We start from the raw sequence: 22240 nt of genomic DNA on the forward strand, positions 1-22240 counted from the left end.
TTGCTTTTTCCCAAGTCCTTGGAGTCCTTCTATGTACACAAAACCCAGCATCAGTTGAAGGTTGTAGGAGCCTCTTCATGGTTCCCTTTCTACCAGACTTCCCTCCCCAACTGCTGACTGCTCTGACCAGCTCATTCTCTATCCTATGACAATGCAAAGAGAAATAACGTGAATTTCTCATTAAGGCAGAGTAATTCTGTGACACAAGAACTATAGCGAGACACAGGGGAAATGATGCAGAGCAGTGGCTTTCAACCAGCCATAGACTCTGCTTTTAGGAATCCAATCTCTTCTACTGCCTGTCTGTTTTCATTCAATCCCCAAAGCATCCAAATAACTTTTTAAAATCTAAATAGTCCCCCCAAAATATTTTATCTAGGGTTTATAACTGTTATTTGTGGGACACTTAGATTGACATAAGCTGTAGTGCTTTTACTGAGACCAGAAATGCCCCCCACCACCGCCTTCTGCTATTTTCAACCATGGCCTATTCATTTGAGTTGTGACGTCAGAATAGACTCCTCCCGGGTGTCTTTTTCTCTAGCTGCTCTTGTAAGCCATACTATAATCACCAGCAGAGTGGTTTTCTTTTAAGCTGCTTTCCTTTCTTGGCTTTCAGTGTCTTTCCTTCTCATTATGTAAACTGTATTCATCAGACATTCTGTCACTATATTGAATGCTTGATACATATGGCTGAAAGAATAGAAAGATTTTCAAAATCACAGATTCAAAGTTTTTAGTTTACACTCCTTGAAGCCCCTAGATGTGTTGTGAGGTAGAATAGCATGGTGATGGGTTCATAACAACACAGTCATAGTGATTCACTTTTTCCATGTGACATCACTGCCAAAGTTTCTACAGCCTTCCTAAAGAGCACACATTACGAACCAATCCTTCAATAATGAAGCTGTGGGACACATTTTGTGTTCAAGCTTTCACAGTAAGGCAGTGTCAAATTTTTAAGGCATTGTTGGGCATGGTGACTCATGCCTTTAATACCAGTATTAGAGACAGAGGCAGCCGGATCTCTATGAGTTCAAGGGCAGCCTGGAATACAGAAATAGTTCCAGTACATCCAGAGCTACATGGTGAGACCCCAATGTCCCCACAACAAAACAAAACAATTCTATATCATGACTAGACTCCCATCCACCTCTTAAGCTTTATATTTGGACATTTGCTCACCCATCCATTCACCTATTCTCACACCATCCTGGATTGCCTGCGTTTTCTCTAGTACCCCTTATCTTATGTGGGGGCTTTTGTGCTCTCCCTTTTTAGGATATTAACACAAGAAAGACAATTGCAGAAAATATATTTATATAATAAGAATTATAGATAGCACTTACCTATTACTGTTTGGGGCTTTTGTATTCTGCCTTCTCTCTGATGGTAAGACAACAAATGATAATTGAGGAAAATTGACTGTGATCATAATGATACTAGATAACATTTATGGAGTGCATTTTGTGCAGCAGCGCCGCAGAAGATGCTTTCAAATTATTTTCTCATTTCATCCTCACAACAACCTTGGAAGTAAGTACCATTTTAATCCTCACATCACAGATGACAAAATGGTGGCTCAGAAAATTGAACGTGGCAGTGGAAGGGTATTCTAGAATCCAATCATGTTCCTCGATCTTCCACTTAAGCAAAGTGTATGTATTAGAGCTTGGGAAGAAAAAAAAAAAAACTAAGATTGCCCTTGAGAGCTGAACTGTTGAATTAATGGAAGATGAATATTAACCAAAATATGCAGTGACACCTTAATAAGACAGAATGGTTCCCTTGCTAGCAAGAACTTGACTGTAACCTGATGGAAGTTATTGGGGTGTCTAAAGAAATAATATATCAAATAGAAAGAAAGCTGGTCATATACATGATATACAGAACAAAAGATGAATATGATGAATATAAGCAATGCAATCTGGACACTTCCCAAATAATATAGTTACTTGGCCTAAGACCCTATCCCTGAAAACCCACATATTTTGGAAGAGTTTTCTAAATTTATTGGCTAGATGCTTTTATATAAATAATGTAATCCTGCCCCTGTATTTTCTACCATGCCCAATAAGCAACTTTCTCATAACTTATGGTTTATATGTGGCTGTTACAACTGCAAGGGCAATCACCTTAAGAGAACATGCATAGAGTGCCACCATGGCTTCCACGGCAGAGAAAACAGGTGGCCATATTTTGGTCCTTACGTGAGACTACAGTGCCACAAAACTAAGCAGTCAGGAGGCTGTCTTTCCTGTTTTTTTAGGGTTTTTTATGGGTGAAAATACAATTTACTAATTTGTATTTTCAGTTGATTTAGAGCTTTGTGCTATGTGTGGAAAGATCACAAGATAATTTCCCAAGTCTTTAATCAAGAGGAGCTGGACAGAGTATGAGTGAGATGAGGGAGTGTGACTGTGGTTTTGGTAGACTGTAGCAATGAAAAAGTGGTGAGGCTGATACCCAAGAGCATATGAGACTCACAAGCAAGAGTTTAAAAATGATACCTGTGTTGCACTACTAAAGTATATGATACCAAAAAAAAAAGCAATGGTATGCTGCTAAGGGACAACCGGGACCGTAGCTTTGGCAAGAGGTTGGCAAAAGGTTTGAAGAAGAGGTTAAAGGAATTTTGCTGATCACAGTGGGTTCCAGTCTATTAGTCTAGATCAAAAGAAGAAGAAAAAGGAGGAGCAGGAGGAGGAGGAGAAGGAAGAGAAGAAGGAGTAAGAAGGAGAAGAGGAAGTGGGAGGGGAAGGGGAGAAAAGAGGAGGAGGAGGAGGAGGAGGAGGAGAATGAGGATGAGGAGGAGGAGAAGGAGAAGCAACTATTAACCTGGTCAACAAAGAGAAAAGTTCAGAGTTACTGAGCATAAAGATTCTAATAATAAATGTATAAGTGTGGATGCTCCATGGACATTGCTTATATGCCCTAGCTTCACCCCATGCTCTGCCTGTAAATCATGTAGGTAAAGTGCCTTTAACAACTGTCTTTGGCTACCAGGAAATATTAGTTGGAGATGTAGTAGAAAAAGAAGTCAGAACTAGGTGTTTTTGCCCTGCCCCTGTTTCTCCTTCCAGGAGAATTTCTGGCAGTGGCAGCATCTTCCTCCATAATTTCAGGTTCCAAGTGACAATCATCATAATCCAGGATTCCATCAATTAGTTTTGGCTTAGCTCTTCCCATGTGGTCTCCTAGTGTCGGGAATCATACCGACAGACCCAGTCCCTGTACTGTTTGGCCATCCATTGGTCATTGGTTTAGTTCTTCAACTCTTTTATAATCTGTATTGACAAATGTTAATTCTTTATCTAACATGGTTTATTTTTCTCACATTAACAGCAATGCTTGAGACTATGATTGATGTTGTACCTTTCCATGTTAGACTTTCCTTTTTCATATATATATATATATATATATATATATATATATATATATATATATATATATATATATAATGTATATGAGTACTGTAGCTGTCTTCAGACACACCAGAAGAGGGCATCATATCTCATTACTGATGGTTGTGAGCCACCTTGTGGTTGCTGAGATTTGAACTCAGGACCTCTGGAAGAACAGTCTGTTCTCTTAACCACTGAGTCATCTCTCGAGCCCGTGTTAGACTTTCAATATTGAGTTTTGGCCAGAAATTTCTTAGTCCTGCCTTCAGTTTCTATTTCATATGGAATATGTTAGTAAATGCACCAGTCTCTCAGGTATCAGCTTAGAAATTTATTTAGAGCCCAAGATGGTTTCCCAAGTAGCCATTTATTGAAAAAGCAAATCCTGTTCTGTAAGTTTAATAAGGGTATTATGATATTAAAATCTGGAAACGTTTTGATATTACAAGAACCATTGTCTATTTTGAGATTCAGATGATTTTAAAATATTATATCACACTATCCAGTACATTGAAGTTATCATATCTGCTTTCATGCCCTGGAGTAGGCACCGCACAAAAGAAGACCTTACATTTAGTTTTGAACCAGTTTAGACAATCTTCTTTTAAAAGTTTTATTGATTCTCTGTGAATTTCACATCACGCAGTGCAATCCCACTCACCTCCCCATCTCTCAATGCCTGCCTTCGACCCCTTGGAACCTCCCCGCAGCCACAAAAGAAAACAAAAATGTCCACAAATAACAGCAACAAGTATCTCCCGTGGAAGCTGCAGTGTGTCACACAGTATAAGCTTTTGTTTACAGGTCTTTGCAATAACTTTTTGGTCTTGTTTGAGGCCTCTGGCTTCTGCTACACTATCAAGACAGGATCCTCACCAGGATTCCTCTGGTATATCCCGTTGTTGCCCTGTGTCATGAAGACTCCCTGAAGCTTTGGTTCTGCAGGACCGGCCCCTTCACATGCTCTAGCAGTTTATAGATGGGGTAGATTTGGGGGTGGGCCAACTCAAAGCCCTGGATCTAAGCCTGGGTGGTAAAGGACTTTGTCAGCCTTCCATCTCTCCTGCCTTTGAAGCACCAGGGCAAGTTCTATGGCTTTTCCAGGGAGACAGGTGTGGCTTCCTCTCCAGTCTGTTCTCCTGCTCGTGGCAGCCAGCAAGGAACAGGACTGGCTCTTCTGTGTTCACACCCTTAGGGTTAGCTCTCCTACACCTATGCCACCAGGGCCATCTCTGCAGCGCTGCGTAGGTCAGGTGCTGGACTCCACCCTCCCAAGTGTTGCAGCCAGCAAGTAGCAGGAAAGAATCATTATAACTGAAGCTGGCCTAGAACTTGTGGCCCTCCTATTTTGGCTTCCAATCCATCTGATTTCCAATCATGTTACTCATTGCATTATGTCATTGTCTTTGAGAATGAGAATAAGCCTCATTCTCTTGCTCAGACCCATGTAGTCTTGGGTGAATTTGAACTCTCAATCATCCTCCGGTCCCAACCTCCTGAGTGTTGTAATTACACTGCTGTCTCTACCTCATCTTGCTTGATCTCTTTTCTCTCCTCTTGAGTTTAGACCTCATCTTCTATCTACTTTCAGCTTTTATTTTTGATTTTTCTGTCCTTGATGTTTTCCTGCCCTCAGTGATCACCATCTGGTTGTGGTTTCTTGGGATGCTTTTAGGTGACTTCTAAGCCTACCATTTCAGTTTATTCTGTTTTCTCTGTTTTTTGGTCACCTTATTTCAGTGCCCTATGTTTGGTGCTCTACTTGTTTTTTATCCAAATTCTAAGTGTGAGATCATTTCTTATAGGAGGAGGTATCTAAGACATCTGCAGAAAGGAGGAATTCAGCCCTGAATGGTCATATGCTTTTTATTTCTGACACAGCATCTCTTTAGGGAATAATTCCTCCTAATTCAGTTCATGAGATCCAGATGGGGAATGTATCCCGCCTGCCATCTTCACAGACTTGTGAATGAACTGGCTATAACTAATCAGATGACTTAGGTAAATTCTTCAAAGTATCAATGAGGACTTTCATTGTTTCTCTATTGGAGACTATTGTTCATCTGTACCGGACCAATAACTAATAACTTTGCTGACATTTTTGTTATTAGTGTCACGTGCACTCCTGTGTTTTTTTGCTTGTCCTACACCACTTTCAAAAGAGTCTTGGCTATAACCGTCACTCACACCCTACATTTCAGATCTTCCCTTAGGGAGATATTGGTGCAGACACGCCATGGCGATTTACGTTTAGTCATATTAGGTAAAGTCATGAGGTCAGTAGAGAGGAGAATATGGCAAACTATAATTCTTTTTTGTCCTTCTCTGACTTCGTTACCACAATACAGACATTCCTAAAAGTCCACAAAAAAAAAATCACAGAAATTAAATCTGTTTGAGTTACATGGAAGAGATCTGGAAGACACCACTTTTCTCTGTCTCCTTGGGTCCTCTTGAAGACTTGGCTTAAAAAAATAGGCGAGGGCTTGGGATCAGAAGTTACATAGGATACTTTATTCAAAAAGTGAGATCATATGGCATATATATCAACTGAATGGGTAGACAGTGCTCAAACTACTGTGTCAAAGGTAATCTTATCTAGTCCTTGGACTCTCATTCTTTGGATCTGAGGTGTCAGTTGGAATATACAGATTGTGTGGGGGGAGCGTACTAATTTCTAGCCTGACCTCTGCCACTTCAAAGTTGTGTGATGCTAAAAGAGTTACTCTGCTGATCTGAGTTTGTTTCTCCAACTAGAAGATGAAGACAATGTACAGTAAAGTTGCACTTAACAAGCAAATATGATGTTAATGACTATTGTTAAAGTACCTACAATAAACATTTCTGCTACTCTTGTCCCTTACCACCCACTCCCTGTGAAACAACAAGAAAGTAAAATGTTAACCTTATTGAAGCACAATTTATGTGCAAAAAACAAATCCATTCAATAGTAGCACTTGATGTTTGGTGGCATGATTTGACAGTGTATTTTGATGAGTTTTGACACACATAGATAGTTTAGAAAACATCACTGCCATCATCACAGAACATTTCCATTATCAGCCCCACTCCCATTCCCAGTGCTTAGTTACCATCTTAGTCACCTCCTCCCAGACCACAGCTGCAGTTATTTTTTGTACATATGACTTAGATCTCTTGTATTTCATGCCCTGTGATGACTTTCCCTCCCCCAGGAAATTAAATCTAAATTCATTGCCATGCTCTTTCAATGCCCTTTGTATTCTTAATCTTCACACCTCACATCATACAGGTCCCTTATCACTCCTTCCTTATAGCCAAGCTGTCCTCCTTTGTGTTCACAAAACTTGTCATTTCTCACCTTGAGAACGTTGTTGCTTCCTCTGTTTGGAATCTTTGTCTCTCAAATATAATCAGCTCGCTTGTCTTCTTTTAAGTCTCAACTTGAAAAAACTTTCTCAGAGAAGTCTTTCTAAAACTAATTAAAAAAATAAGGACTGTGCTAATTTACCCTTCATTCTTGAGAGATTTGTCAGAAAATAGCCCATCTATATTATTATTATTATTATTATTATTATTATTATTATTATTATTATTATTATTAATCCAAATACATGTATGTTTCACTTAGTGAACTGTAGTTGCCAAGGTAGAAAGGTAAAAAATTTTGTCTCAGTTGTATCAGAGTACCTACCACATAGGTCAATCAGTGTTTTTGAATGACTTGACAATGCATTAACACATATAGAATATTATCTGGAATATAAAATGTGCACAATAAAGCTCACCTTCTTCTTTCAACCTCTACTTCCCCTTCTCTTTTTTCAAGATTATAAAAGCTATGTATGAAAAACTCACAACTAACATCATATTCAAGTGAAAGACTGATTTTTTTTCTTCAAAAATCAGGAACAAGACAATGATGATTGTTTTCACCATTTCTAATTAACATAATATTGCATGTTCTAGCCAGATTGTTTGGCAAGAAATGGGAATAAAAGGCATCCAAATGGTAAGGAAGGAGTAAAAATATCTCTGTTCACAGATGACATGATCTGATATGTAGAAAATACTAGAAATGTCAGAAACAACTGATTATATTCAGCAAAACTGCAGAATGGAAAATCAAATGTAGAAAGGATTTGTATCTTATAGCAATGAACAATCACAGTAATAAACCACCCAGAAAAGAAATTAAGGAATTCTATTTACAGTAGCATCAAAAGGAATAAATATAACCATGGAAGAAAAAACTTGTATGCTGAAGATTATGAAACGCTGCTGAAAGAAATGAAAGAGAACATCAATAAATTGAAGGGCAACTTGTGATCAAAAGACTTAATATTAAGATGACAATAATATGCAAAGCTTTCCATAGATTCAATGTCAAAAATGCCTCTTTGCCTTGTTATTTGTTTTATAGAAAGAGAAAACTCATTTTATGATTCCCATGAAATCTTAATGGACTCCAACTATACAAAACACTCCTGAGACAAAAAAAGAAATAAAAAAGAAGGGTTGGAAGACTAACACTTTTTGATCTGGAAACTTCAAACCTATAGTAATCCAAATAGTTTGCTATTAGCATACCAATAGACATATAGATCAATGGAATCGAATAAAGAGCCCAGAAATAAACTCTTGCATATGTGACCAACATTTAATTTTTGAGTAAGATGAAACTCAGTCTTTCAGCACTGAGTTTTTTTGTATGTGGCTTTTATCATGTTAAGCAAATTAAAGCAGGATTTTGAAAAGGATGCTGGAGAATTCATCTCATGTGTATTATATACCAGACACTTCTAGGTATACAAATGTATTATTAAGCCATTCAATGATTATTTATTGACTGCTGCTGTGTGTTCTAGACACTGACATATAGAAGCAAGCAAAGTGTATATTCAATGAGGATAAAACTAGATACACACAGTCAAAGGGACCTGTATCCTACTAGATTCTAAACAAAAAATTAACTTGAAATGAATCAGAGAACTAACATAAAATCTAAAACTATGAAACTGATACAAAACGTAAGAGAAACTCTTCATGAAATGGGATTTGGCAATGATCTACGCATAACACCAAATGCCTAACAACAAAAGAACAAATAGACAAGACTTTCTCAAATTTAAAGCCCTTATTCTGAGATTCTTGTTGCATATTTCAGGCTGGCTGGAAACATGCAATTATCTTGCTTCAGCCTTCTCAGTACTGGTACTACAGTAGCATGTAACCATCCCCATTGTAAATTTAAAGTTATGAAAAGAATACCAACAACAAAATGAAAGGAAATATCCCCAAATCTATATATCTGATAGGAGTCAATAGGTAGAACATAAAAAGAAATTCTACAACTTAACAAAAGTAATATCCAATTTGAAAATGAATGATGAACGTCAGTAAACATTTCTCTGAAGAAGATACATAAATGACCATAAAAGCACATGTAGAGATCCTATTTCAGCAACCACTCAAAAAAAAAGTTAACAAACACAATAAGATACTACTTCATAATTATTTGTTTAATTATGTAAAAGAAAAAGAAAGTTTCCTCCTGGGTCCACCCTCACATACTTTACTTCCCAACTTTGTGACATACATTTTAAAAATAACTCACTGAGCTCTGTGCTATTTATACGTCACTGGGTGTGGAGTGATCTACTGGGATTTATTTGGTCAATCAGTGGCCTCATCTCTTAGAGAAAACTGAGTGTCTCTCTCCAGAAAACTATGAGCTGTCCATAACTCGTCAGTTAGGGGTATGGATTAGTGAGCTTCTCCCCTTTTGGTGCTAGAATGTTGTCTGTCTTGATTTTATGCAGTCAAGCGCAGTTGCTGTGATTGCACAGGGAAGCAGTCCTGTTATGGCCAGGAGACATTATGTCACACTAACCTTCCCAGATCTCTGGTTTTTAAAACCTCTATACTCCTTTTCTACCATTCTCCCTGAGACTTGAGGAGAAAGGGAGATACAGATGTTCCTTTATGACTGAGCACCACATAGATATTTTTCTCTGCATTTTAGCTGGTTGTGAATATCTATGTTAACCACCATCCACTGCTCAAAGAAACCTTTCTGTTGAGGTCTGAATGTTGGGATAATCTATGTGCATAGAGATATAAATTTAGAACACTGATTTATACTATGTCCATTTAGCAAAATAATAGTAATAAGTTTATCTCTGAGGCTGTGAGCTCCCAACCCTGGAGTTTTACCCAGATTTACAGTACCAGGTATGTATTTCTTCCTGTAGAGCAGGCCATAAAATTAATGAGAAAGTGGTTGGTTACAATCATGAAGTTCTTGCTACCATTGAACTTATAGGTAGATCTTCTCACACTGGTCATTGTGATTTTCAACATTCGCAGCTGGATAAGGCGATTAATATTTTTCCCAGAATCCTATGCAATACCTTCTATTTCTATGAAAACTAGCCAGCAGGAAGGAAGCTTCCTAGTCAGTAGCAAGTTAATTTCTTCATGGCCTGTGACCAAAGTATGTAGTGTCTTTAGCCAAAGGGTCTTACAGTCAAGTTCTAGTGGGCAACCAAGAGCAAAAGCAAAATTCTATGTTGTCTTTAGGGTCTCCAGAAAAACTCTCACTAACAAGACAAAAGGGGATATTACACATATGTTACTTAGCTTTAGATATGCCAACCTGGGAGAAGTACAATCTCCTACATATGCATTAAACTCTTACATATGAATGCACACATGCTTATATTTAAATAAATATATGTATACATTTAAGGAAATTTATATAATAGTAGGGTTCCATATGGCTCTTTAAAACATTATTAGTGTTGGTTATCCCTCCTTCCTACCCCTATGTTCTGCCATACAATCCATTAGGATGGACATGAAGTCATAATTCTATTGCCTCCTGGGTAGCTGGAATTATGAACACATACCAATATATACATGAAGATAAAAAGAAGTGTCATTTGGCATGTTATTGATGTCAGGTTTAGTATGTTTTTTAACTATATACTCTTTCTATGCATTTAATTTAAAATGTTTAGAATTATAATTTTTAAAAGTTAAATTTATTTTTATCTGTGTGTATGATGTGTATTTTGCCTGCATATATGTCTGTGTACTACATGTCTGTGGTATCCACTGAGACTAGAGAGGGTGCCAGACTCCCTGGAACTGGAGTTACAATTATTAGCCACCATGTGGTACCAGAAACTGAACCTGGATCCTCTGGAAGAACATCCAGTACTGTTAAATAAAGAGCCATCACTCAAGTCTGCCTAGGAGTATACTTTTAACGAATAATTCATTGTTGTCTGCTCATGAAAAACATTTTCCTAAGAATTTTGACCTTTTCTCTTTGTTTATTTGTTCTTATTTATTTATCATTGACTAGCTTTTAGAAATGGACTTTAAGTCAGTGAAAAAGTTCCACAGTCTAGTACAAACAACTTTTGCTCTCCAAACCAAATTGCTGACATATGCCACCATCTCTAATTACTTTAGTGTGCATTTTCTACAAGTCAGAACTTTCTGCGCGACAGCACAGCATTTATAATTAGAAAGCAAATTGTAACATTTTTCTATCATTTAACCTTTAGACTCTTTTCCAAGTCTGGTTCCTTATCTAGAATGTCCTTTATAAGAAAAAGATCCCAAATATATGCATGGATTGCTTAGACTCTGTTAGTAATATGTCCCTTAGACTTCATTAGTCTGCACTGTTCTTCAGTCTTTTGTTGATCTCCTGACCTGGAATCATTGAAGGTAGAATGTCTTAGAGTCAGAATATTCTGATTTATCATTATTATTATATTCAAAACATTGCTTTTGGCAAGTTTATCACAGACATAATTATTTTGTTTTTCTCATTGTACCCTATTATATGACTATAATTTTGATACTCTCATTAGTGATGATTTTCAGATTGATCACTAGAAGTGGAATTGCTTAGGCTTTTCTTGCATAATGTTGTTCTTTCACTTTATATTTAGTGCTTTGTGAAGTAGCTGAGATTGTACTACTTACTAACAATACCTCATTAAATGAAACTTTTCATTTTTATTTATAAAAAGAAGAAACAACAGGACATAACAAGCATTGGCTAGGATGTGGGAGAAAATGGAACTCTTGTGCATTAATAGTGGAGATATAAAATAATATAAATACTGTGGAACGTAATTTCATGATTTCTAAACATAGAATTACTACATTATCCTACTTTCTATTACCAAGTATACTCAAAAGAATTGGAAGCAGAGGCTCAAGATATGTGTATACCAAAACTCATAGTAAAATTATTTTTATAACATTTTTATTATTTGGTTATTTCACATCATGAACACCAAGTACCCTCAAACTGAATCTTCCCCTATCAGCACTCCTACAAGAAGCCATCAATTGTAGAGAGCTATACTTTAGCATCCTTATCACAATTTTTAAGAGTTCTCTTCTATGGCTTTCGGTCTGGGCTGTTATTTTGGGGAGGTGGTGAGGAGTTGTCACATAGACCTTCTCTATGTCCCTCTTTATCAACTTTGAGTTTTCAGTCAACAATACCACAGCAAAATTATCTTCTTTTTTTTTTTTTACAGTCATCAGGAGCACAGATCATGGATCCCCACATAGGTTCTAGCATCACTATGAGCCCTGGACTTCAGCACAGTCTCTGCTGGTGCACATACAACAGATATCAACATAGGCAGCATAGGCCAAGGACATCACATGGCCTCAGGTGGCAGTGCAGACCACTGATGTCTGCATGGTTTTCAGTGTTAACATGGGCCACAGACATCAACAGAGACCCCTGCTGCAATAGGACCAAAGACCAAGGCATACTCTGCAGCAGTATGGACCATAGATATCAACATGGCTTTGGGTGCTAAAAAAGGCTACTCACTAACAACAGTAATTTTAAAAGCCCAAATTAGCAAACAACTCAATTGCTTAACAATATGTAAATGGATAGGTACATTATAATAAATATACACTATGAACATTTTCAGTTGTATAAATTAAGTTTTGATATATGCCATAACGTGGATGAACATGGTATGATTCTATCTTCATGAGACACGTATAATCAGTAAATCCAGAGACAAAATGGAGACTAACAGAAATTTGAGAGACAGGAATAATGAGCTATAATCTGGTGGGTACAGAGTCATGAAAAGAGTTTGAAAATAAATGGCGGTGGTGTGTTCTTAATATTATGAACAGATTTAACACTAGTGAACTGTGTATTTAGAAATAATTTCAAAGGTAAATTTTATGTAAAAGATCACATCAAGATTGCTAATAGTGCTAATACCAGAATTTCCAACTTTAAAAATTGTAAAAGTTGAAAGAAAGATATACCATGCTAACACTAACCAGTAAAACTTGGAGTGAATATATAAACTTGATCAAAAAAAACCTTAGAACTAGGGAACTTATCTGAGATGATGAAGCTCGCTACCTGATACTAAAGTCTTCCAAGAAGTTATAAAATGCATATGTGTTATTGAGTGTCACAATAAATAAGGTAAAACTAACTACTGCAGAAATCAACAGGAAATGTACTATTATAGCTACAGACCTCCACTATTGATAATTGATAGATTAAATGGGCAAAAGATCAGTAGAATTGAAGAACATCATCAATCAACTGGGTAGAGTTGACATTTACAGAGTACTTCAGGCAGCAAGAAAAGAATAATGTTCTTCTAAAACTCAGAAGGATCATTCACCAATACAGTATATTTTAAGGGTCACAACAATTTTAACAAATGTTAAAACTAGAAATATTAAAAATATATTCTCAATATACAGTAGAATTAGGTCATGTAAATGGAAATATTCTAGACAATCTCAAAACAGTTAGAGATTAAGGCACACATTTCTAAATAACACAACCAATGAAATCTCAAGAGAAAATTTAAGAATGCTTTCATATAAATAGAAATGAAAATTTGGATTGTCGCATTTTTCTGATGCACAGAATTTCAAAGGTAAATTAATAGTATATATTGACTATATTACAAAAGAAAAGCTGAAATCAGTAATCAGGGCTTCTGTTTAGAAAACAAGATAAAATATAGTAACTTAAGCTTAAATGAAGAAGAAAAAAGAAACATCAAACTTGGTACAGAAAATCAGTGAAATTGTGAACAAAAATAATGTGCAGAATTAATGAAACAAAGGTTAATTTTTAAAAAGCAAGTATGCACAATAAAATTGCAGTTAGGAACACCAAAAAGACACAGATTTCCAATATGCAACATGATTTTACTGATCCTTTGGAATATAAAAGAATAATAAAAATATAAAGATTGGATCAAAAATGATATTCTAAGCTTAGTATCAGTGTAGGACTGAAGCATCCACACTTTGATTTTCTTTCTTCTTGAGCTTCATGTGGTCTGTGAATTATATCTTGGGTATTTCGAGATTTTGGGCTAATATCCACTTATCAGTGACTGCATATTATGCGTGTTCTTTTGTGACTAGGGCTAATATCCAATATATACAAAGAACTCAAGAAGTTAAACTCTAGAGAATCAAATAACCCTATTTAAAAATGGGGTACAGAGCTAAACAAAGAAGTCTCAACTGAGGAATACCAAATGGCTGAGAAGCACCTAAAAAATGCTCAACATCCCTAGTCATCAGGAAAATGCAAATCAAAGCAACCCTGAGATTCTACCTCACACCAGTCAGAATGGCTAAGGTCAAAAACTCAGGTGACAGCAGATGCTGGCAAGGATGGAAACTTTCTTGTTGGTGGGACTGCAAGCTGGTACAACCATGTGGAAATCAGTCTGGCAGTTCCTCAGAAAACTGAACCTAGTACTGCCCGAGAACCCAGCTATACCACCTGCATACTTTTAAAATTATAGGGTTTTAAAAGGTAACCTAAGCTGGCTTCAAACTGGTGATCTTCCTGGGTTCGCCTGTTGAGTGCACTTCTGTGTCTATCTGTATATATTATTGCAGTATTATTCATAATCACCCAAGCCAGGGAGCATCCAAAATGGCTCTTATTAGGTGAGTGTATAAATTTTGGTACACCCAAAGAATTGACAGTATTTAGTGCTAAAACATAATTGAATATCAATCTATGGAAACACATGGAAGAAAACCTGAATGCAATGAAGTAAGCCAACCAGAGGAGACTACATAATGTACCATTTAAAGGACATTACATTTTACAGAAGAGGCCATTTTAGACACAATGATTAATAGTTCCTAGTGCTTCAGAGGGCTTGGAAGATGAAAGATAAAGCAAAAAGATGTTTTGGGAGATTAAAATAACTCTGCAACCATGTAATGCTAGGTAATACATATTTGCAAAACCCCATAGGGTGGTACAGAACAAGGAATAGATCCTAATGTATTGTGTGCAGTTCTCAGATGTCAGCTAAATAGTCAAGAGTCCTGTCAAGGAATGCAGGCTATGAAAAGAGACCCTCAGTGTAGCACAAGTACTTGCATCAACTTCACTGAAATTAGTGGGAGGAACAGGTCAGGACCCCACAGATTTGGAAGCATATGGAATCTATAGGAGTAATGTAAGATCTGTTCATAGGTACATAATATTGCAGATAAACCATTTCCCATAGGGCTACATGTTATCAATTATGGTGATGTTATGCATGTGTGTCGAAGAGAACAATTAATTACATGGAGAGCCTATGGTGGCAACTATATTTCCCACTGCTGGTGTTAGAAATATACAGATAAGCAAGAGGAGAGAACTAAAATGATTCATGTGGTACGTTAAAGCTGGAGACATCTGTACGAACTCAATATTGATACAGATGAGTAAGTGTGGAGACAGTTATAGAAAAATGTATATTAACACATTATTATTCATGAATGTATTTCTTTGTTCTGTCAACTGAGACTGTCTGAAAGCAGTGAACCAAGCATATAGATCTTGATATCCAATACCATTCTTTAAAAATAAAATACTTGATATCTTTTTGGAGAAATGGGTGATTTTAGGACTGTACTGAAGGACACAAAACATGAAAGCCTAGTATATTATAATGTCCCAAAATTGAGGTGCCAAACATATCAAAGTAGACCTGGCTGCAAGGTTCTTCTAGCATCCCTCAGTCCCTGCCTCTTAAAGGGTATGATATTCACTGCCCCCTACCTTTAACTCTCCAGTCCAGGGGCTGGGTTGACCTTCCCCAAGCAGTTCTTTCCTATATACTCCAGCCATTTTGGCTACATCACTCCTGTTTTACCCTTTACCCTCCTGGCCGCATCGTCTCCTGGTCTTCTTGTTCTCTCCTCTCCAGCTCCTGCCTCTCCTCACAGGGCTCAGGGTCATGTTCACTCTGGACTCCCCCAGATGTGTCTGCTTCTGTCTGTGCTCTTTCTTTTATCTACAGTAAATCTCACCACACCTTGGAGCAATCATGTTCTTTCTTTTTATTTCTTTCAAGTATGAACTTTAGCAATAGAGTTTTTACTAGATCATCATTTAAGTGAACATATTATACTCATGTAGCACATTAATAATAAAGTACTGGGTTTGGGGTATATTGAAACTCTGTGTGGTGCTATAAATGGTTGGCCCAAGGAGTGACATTGTTAAGAAGTGTGGTCTTGTGGGGGGAAGTATATCATGTGGGGGTGGGCTTTGAGAGACCTCCTTCTAGCTGCCTGAAAGCTAGTCTTCTTCTGTTTGCCAAGATGTAGAACACCCAGTTCCTTCACCCACACCATGTCTGCCTGGAGTTGCTATGTTCCTGCCTTGATGATAATGGAGTGAACCTCTGAACCTGTAAGCCAGACCTAATTAAATGTTGCCCTTATAAATGTTGCATTGTTCATGAAAACCCTAGCTAAAACAGTCTGTAATTTATATCTAGAAGCATAAAGCTGTTCAAGAAGACAGACTACCTTAAAATATTCTATAACCAAAAAATGATAAAGTCCATCTCTATGTTTATTTTTAATTTTCTGCTTAAAAGTGACATTGATTTGTTTCTTGGGTATTCAGAGCTTCACAGACCTTATGAAGCTCAGAAAGAAGGAAGGCCAGAATGTGGACGCCTCAGTCCTTCTTAGAAGAGAGAACAAAACTCTCAGGGGAGGAAATACAAGGTCAAATAGAGGAGCAGGGATTGAAGAAAGATCATTCAGAGGCTGCCTCACCTGGGGATCCACCCCATATGCAGCCACCAAAACCAAGCACTATTGCTGATGCCAAGAAATGCTTACTAGCACGAATCTGATATAGATGCCTCCTCAGAGGCTCTGCCAGAGTCATACAGATACAACTGAGCATGCTTGCAACCAACCATTGGACTGAGCATGAGGACCCCAATGAAGGTGCTAAAGAACGGACTGAAGGAGCTGGAATGGGTTGCAACCTCATGGGAAAACACTATTACCAACCAACCAAACCAACCACAGCTCCCATGGACTAAAACACCAACCACTGAGCACACATTGAGAGACCCATGGCTCCAGTTGCATATGTAGCTGAAGATAGCAGTATCTGGCATCAATGTGAGAAGAGGCCTTAGGTGTAGGGAGGGCGTGTTTTCTCAGTGTAGGGGATGCCAAGGCAATGAGTTGGAGAGGGTGATTAGGAGTGAGTGCTCCTTTGTAGAGACAAGTGGATTGGGGGGTTGGGGGGAAGGGAGCAGGATGGACGAAGGGGATAACATTCCAAATGTAAATACAGAGAGTATCTAATTTTAAACATGTGACTTTGAACAGCATTTCAGTGCTTTACCAATCATGTGTTTTTCTTCAGTGGTTTTCCTATTTGTGTCTTTTGTCTACTTTTGCATTGGAATATTTATATCTTGTTAATAGTTTGTGAGATAAAAACAGAAACATTGTCCATCATATGTGCTCTTTCTAAGAATTTTGTTTGTCTTTCAATCTTGTTTATGACATGTTCTGTTATATAGAAAAAATTCTATTTTTATGTAGTCAAATCTGTCAGCCTTCTCATTATGGTTTGTGCATTTCATATCCTGCCCAAAAAGGCCTCTGGTACCCCGAGATTATAAAAATGCTCACTTACATTTTATTCTGCTGCTTTTATTGATTTGTTTATCTTATGATTTCCATTGTTATACCAAAGTTTTGTGTGGCATAGATGTGAAACATTACTATAAATTTATTTATTTACTAAATAATTATTTAGTATCAATATTTATTTATTTTCCCTTGTAACTTGCAATGAGTCCTTTAACATCATAAATTTACATTTGGAATTTATTTCTGGATTTTTAAAAATTTTGATTTTAGTGAACTATTTGAATTTTTTGATGATATTACAATATTTAATAACTAACTTTAAAAAGATTTTATTTTTACTATGCCTCACATATATTTAAATACATTTTAATTATGAAAATAAATGTTTTAACCAGAAAAATACTATACATAGAAACACAATGTGTGTGTGTGTGTGTGTGTGTGTGTGTGTGTGTGTGTGTGTGTAAGTTTATGTGAGTCAGGTACCTTGGAGGTCAGAAAAGGTACCTGATCAAAAGCTTACTAACATGGATGCTGGAAATCAAGTTCAGGTCCTCTGTAAGAGCTGAATATGCTCTTAATGTCTAAGCTGTCTCTTCACCCTTTTTGTAGCTCTATATGGAATTTTAATGTGTTGTTGGGTTAACTCCTCTCTGATTTTCTCAAATTATCCTTACAGATCTTTAGTATTTATTCCTTTAGACAAGTCCTCTCAAAATGCTTAGAATTTTTAGTATGTTTTTAATTTGTAGGTTGGCTATAAGAAGATGGACAGTATTTATTATATTAAATCTCTTTATTTAAGAACACAGTACACCTTGAAAATTTTATTTTACACTTGATACTGTGATAGTGGTAGAACATTTACTTAACATGGACAAAGTCCTAGACTTAGCCTCCAGCTTCAGAAACAAAGAGTTTTATTTTCTCTAACCTGTGCTGATTTAAATGAACAAAATATGTCCCTCAAAGGCTCATGCATTTGAACATTTTGTCCTTACTTGGTAGCCCTGCTTGGGAGAGATTGGGAAACCTTTAGGAGATGCAACCTTGTTAAAGGAAGTATATCAGTGGGAGGGGGATTCTTTGAAGATGTACAGCCTCACCCTACTTATTGTGCTTGCTCTCTTCCCCCATTCTCTCTCTGCTTCCAGTGTGTGGATAAGTATGTGATGATCCAGCTCCTTGTTTCTGCTGCCACGACATAACTTCTCAGCCATTATAGACTCTGTCTCTGGAACCAGAAGTCAAAATAAACTCTTTCTTCAATAAGTTTCTTTTGGTCTTGGTATTTTATTACAGTAATTAAAAAGTAACTGAGACAGTACTTTAATTGAATTTTATTCTTTACTTGAATCTTGCTTTTTATGAAATGTATGAACCTGGGAAACTATGCTTGGTATTGTTGTTGGCTATTGAATACATGTTACCATTAAATTTATGTTTATTATTTGTATATATGAAACTATAAGGGCAATTTAGTATAATATGTCAGTATAATATAGATATATCAACACAGATGTTAGTACTCTAAAAGTTGTAGGCTACTTTGTTCCCAGAGGATCCATGCTCCTCTTAATTTTTCTCCTGAGACTATTTCTCCACCTGATGGCAATTTTCTTAAGTAGAAAAGAAAACAAGTAACATCTAACTATACCAGTGAAATGTTTATGATGAAAAGATTCCAAGGTAAGGCTGCCTGAAAGCAAATTCAGGTCCAACTATTTATCCAATATGTGCTAAAGTAACTTGATATCTCTTTGTTACAGTTTCTCCATACTTAAGAGTAGGGGTCACTACAATAATATCAAAAACATCTTGGAATAAACCTAACCAAGGAAATGAAAGTCTTGCACTACAAAAAAATTAAGACATTGAAAAAAGTTGCAGATACTAGAAGATGGAAATACCTTACATGATCAGGGGTTGTCAGAATTAATATCATGAAAATGTCCACACTACAAAAAGCAATCTACAGATTCAATGCAGTTCCCATAAAAATTCAATGCAATTCTTCACAAAAATTGAAAAGTAAAACAACCTTAAATTTCACACACACACACACACACACACACACACACACACACGCACACACAAACACACAATTGCCCAACCCTGTGCCGGTAAAACAAAACACCTAAACAACAAGGGGAAAAAAACTACCAGAGGTATCACTACCTCATATTTCAAGTTGTACTACAGAGATAGTAATACAAACAGCATGGTACTGGTATTAAAACAGATTCATTTTCCAATGGAATAATGTAGGGGACCCATATATAAACCCACACTCATATACCCAACCTGATTTTTGGCAAAGAAGACATCAATACATCATTTTCAACAAATGGTGGTAAAATTAGATATCTGAATAAATATGAAATAAATATGAAACTTGATCATTGTCTCTTGCTCTATACAAAACCCAAATAAATCAAAGATGCCAACATAAGACTGAATCTAATAGAAGAGAAAGCTAATCATATGCTTGTATTCAGTGTCACATGAAGGACTTTCTGAACAGAATCCTGATAGCACAGGCATTAAGACCAACAATTAATAAATAGATCCCCTTGAAACTAAAACGTTCCTGTAGAGTAAAGGACACCATCCCTTAAGTGAAGAAGAAGCCTAAAGACTTAGAATAATCTTTGCCAGATGTACATTAAACAGGGAGTTATTATCTAGAATGTATAAATAGCTCAAAATTAAATATCAAGAAAAGAAACAAGCCAGTTAAAATGGGACAAGGAGCTGAACATAATTCTCAAACAATAAAATACAAATGGCTGAGGATTTTTTAAAAAATATTCAGCACCTTTGGCCATCAAGGAAATGTAAGTTAAAACTACTTTGAGATATTATCTTACCTTAGTCTGAATGGCCAAGATCAATAAAATAAATGACAGCACAGATTGGTGAGGATTCAGGGGAAGGAAAACACGTTTTAAATGGTGGTGGGACTGAAAACTGCTACAGTCACTGAAGAAATCATTGTAGCGATTGCTTAAAATTTGAAAATAGATGTACCACGTGATCCAGCTATATCACTCATTAGCATACACCCAAAATGACTTTATATCCTACTACAGTGATACTTTCATATCCACATTCATTACTACTCTATTCACAATAGCCAGGAAATAAAAACAGTTTAGATGTCCATCAATTAATGGATGGATAATGAAAATGTGGTACATTTATGCAATACAATATTATTCATTTGTTTAGAAAAATGAAGTTATGAAGTTCATAGGTAAATGGGTGGAGCTAGAAACAGTTGTTATTCCCACTAAGGTAACCCACTTCTTTCTAGATTCATTAATTATTGATGAAGGATGGAAGAACGAAAATTTCAAGTTATCTAGATTGATGATTCCTTGGCTCCCCTGGCTTCTACCAAGCAAGATTAAGTAAGTAGCCATTGGGTTAACCTCCATGTACACCTGCTGCCATTACACATAGTCAAAATAACAAGACCTTCAAACTTTCTGGTCATAGGTAGAAATTTACTATTGTCTTGACACATCTGTCTTCAAGGATGGGATTTTTTTTCTGCCACTCCCACCCTTCCCTTTCAGTGATTCTGTTGTGAGAAATTGTATGGTTAGGGATGTTAAATGCCTAGTCTGGTCTGAACTTCTACTTTTTCCTTAGTTGTTTTACATCCACAATTTAAAAAAACAATTCCAGATGACTCAGCATATAACACTGTCTAATGACATGTCTTAATGGTGTAATTGTTAGAATGCATTAACTTCAGTAGCCTTCTTTTAATATTGGATGATCTAGTAGATACTTTAAATTTTTTTTCTTCTTTTTTAGTCAGCATTGTATTTGTAACAAAATGGTGAAATTATATGCAAAAATCTAAATTACATGCTCTGGAAACACTTTCAAGATGCTTTTGGGCTAAAAGGATAACTGTATGAACATTTTCAGAATACAAAACAGCTAAAAGCAGTACACCCATTTGCCTGCTTCCCTCCTTCTCCCCTCTCTTCCTCCTTCATTTCTTTCCTTACTGCCTAAGCATGTTATATAGCTCAGAGCTAGTCTAAAATTAGAGATTCTGTAACCTCACCCTCTTAAGTGCTGAAATTATAGGCCCACACCATCACATTCTTTTTTCATATGGACACTAGTGCTAAATGTGCAATATATTCAGATAGAACAGTGACTTTTGCTGCAGAATAAGTGACTTTTGAATGCTCCAATGTAAATGAGACGTCTATATCATTCCATCCACGGCACAGGGAACATTGCAGAAGAAGGAGCAGAGAGAATAAGAGCCAAGAATGGGGAGGAGCACTGTGAAATGCAGGCTTCTGGACATGACATGACCATTGCGCTCATGAACCCACTGTGGTTTTCTGCACAAGAGCTTCACCCGGTTGGACCTGCCAACATTACCTCATGGGATAGGGAGGAGCTTATGAAGTTCAACCCTTCCCTGAGGAGCTATTGACCGTTAATGGATGTTAGGGGAAGAGAGACATTTATTTTTTAGTGGTGTAGTTGCCCATGCTCCAGAAAATAGTGCCTCATACCCACACTCCTGTAAATAAACCCATGAAAATAGAAGGAATGTTAGTTAGAAAGAAGAAGTGGCTACACTGGAGGAGGAAAATGACAAGAGAGAATAATGGGGGAAAATCACCCAAATGTATTATATACATGTATGAAATTGTCAATATGTAAGAAGTGACCGATAAACCAAAGACCATGGAAACAAAGGCTTTGTCTCGAAGAACAACCCATTGGCCCACCCCAATTGGCACTTGGACAGGGCCCGGAGTAAGGAGAAAAGTGAAGCTGATGGTCCATCTTGGATTCCCGAGTCTTGTTAAATACTCTCAGGTTACAAAAGTGATGGCTACATCACAAGCACC

General features: G+C 36.8%; 1 protein-coding gene across 1 annotated transcript in view; it reads left to right on the forward strand.

Moving 5' to 3' along the window:
* LOC308414908 (short coiled-coil protein-like) overlaps positions 1-21816 on the forward strand; it is a gene marked incomplete at both ends in the record, with an annotated part of 103581 nt that extends 81765 nt beyond the window's left edge. The window contains one exon of the mRNA XM_080910080.1: positions 21605-21816. Within this exon, the coding sequence (XP_080766206.1) occupies positions 21605-21816 (212 nt within the window). The remainder of the gene's footprint in view (positions 1-21604) is intronic.
* Positions 21817-22240: the final 424 nt, after the last annotated feature.

The sequence above is a fragment of the Micromys minutus genome (assembly GCF_963924665.1).
Source record: "Micromys minutus genome assembly, chromosome: X".
Lineage (NCBI taxonomy): Eukaryota > Metazoa > Chordata > Mammalia > Rodentia > Muridae > Micromys > Micromys minutus.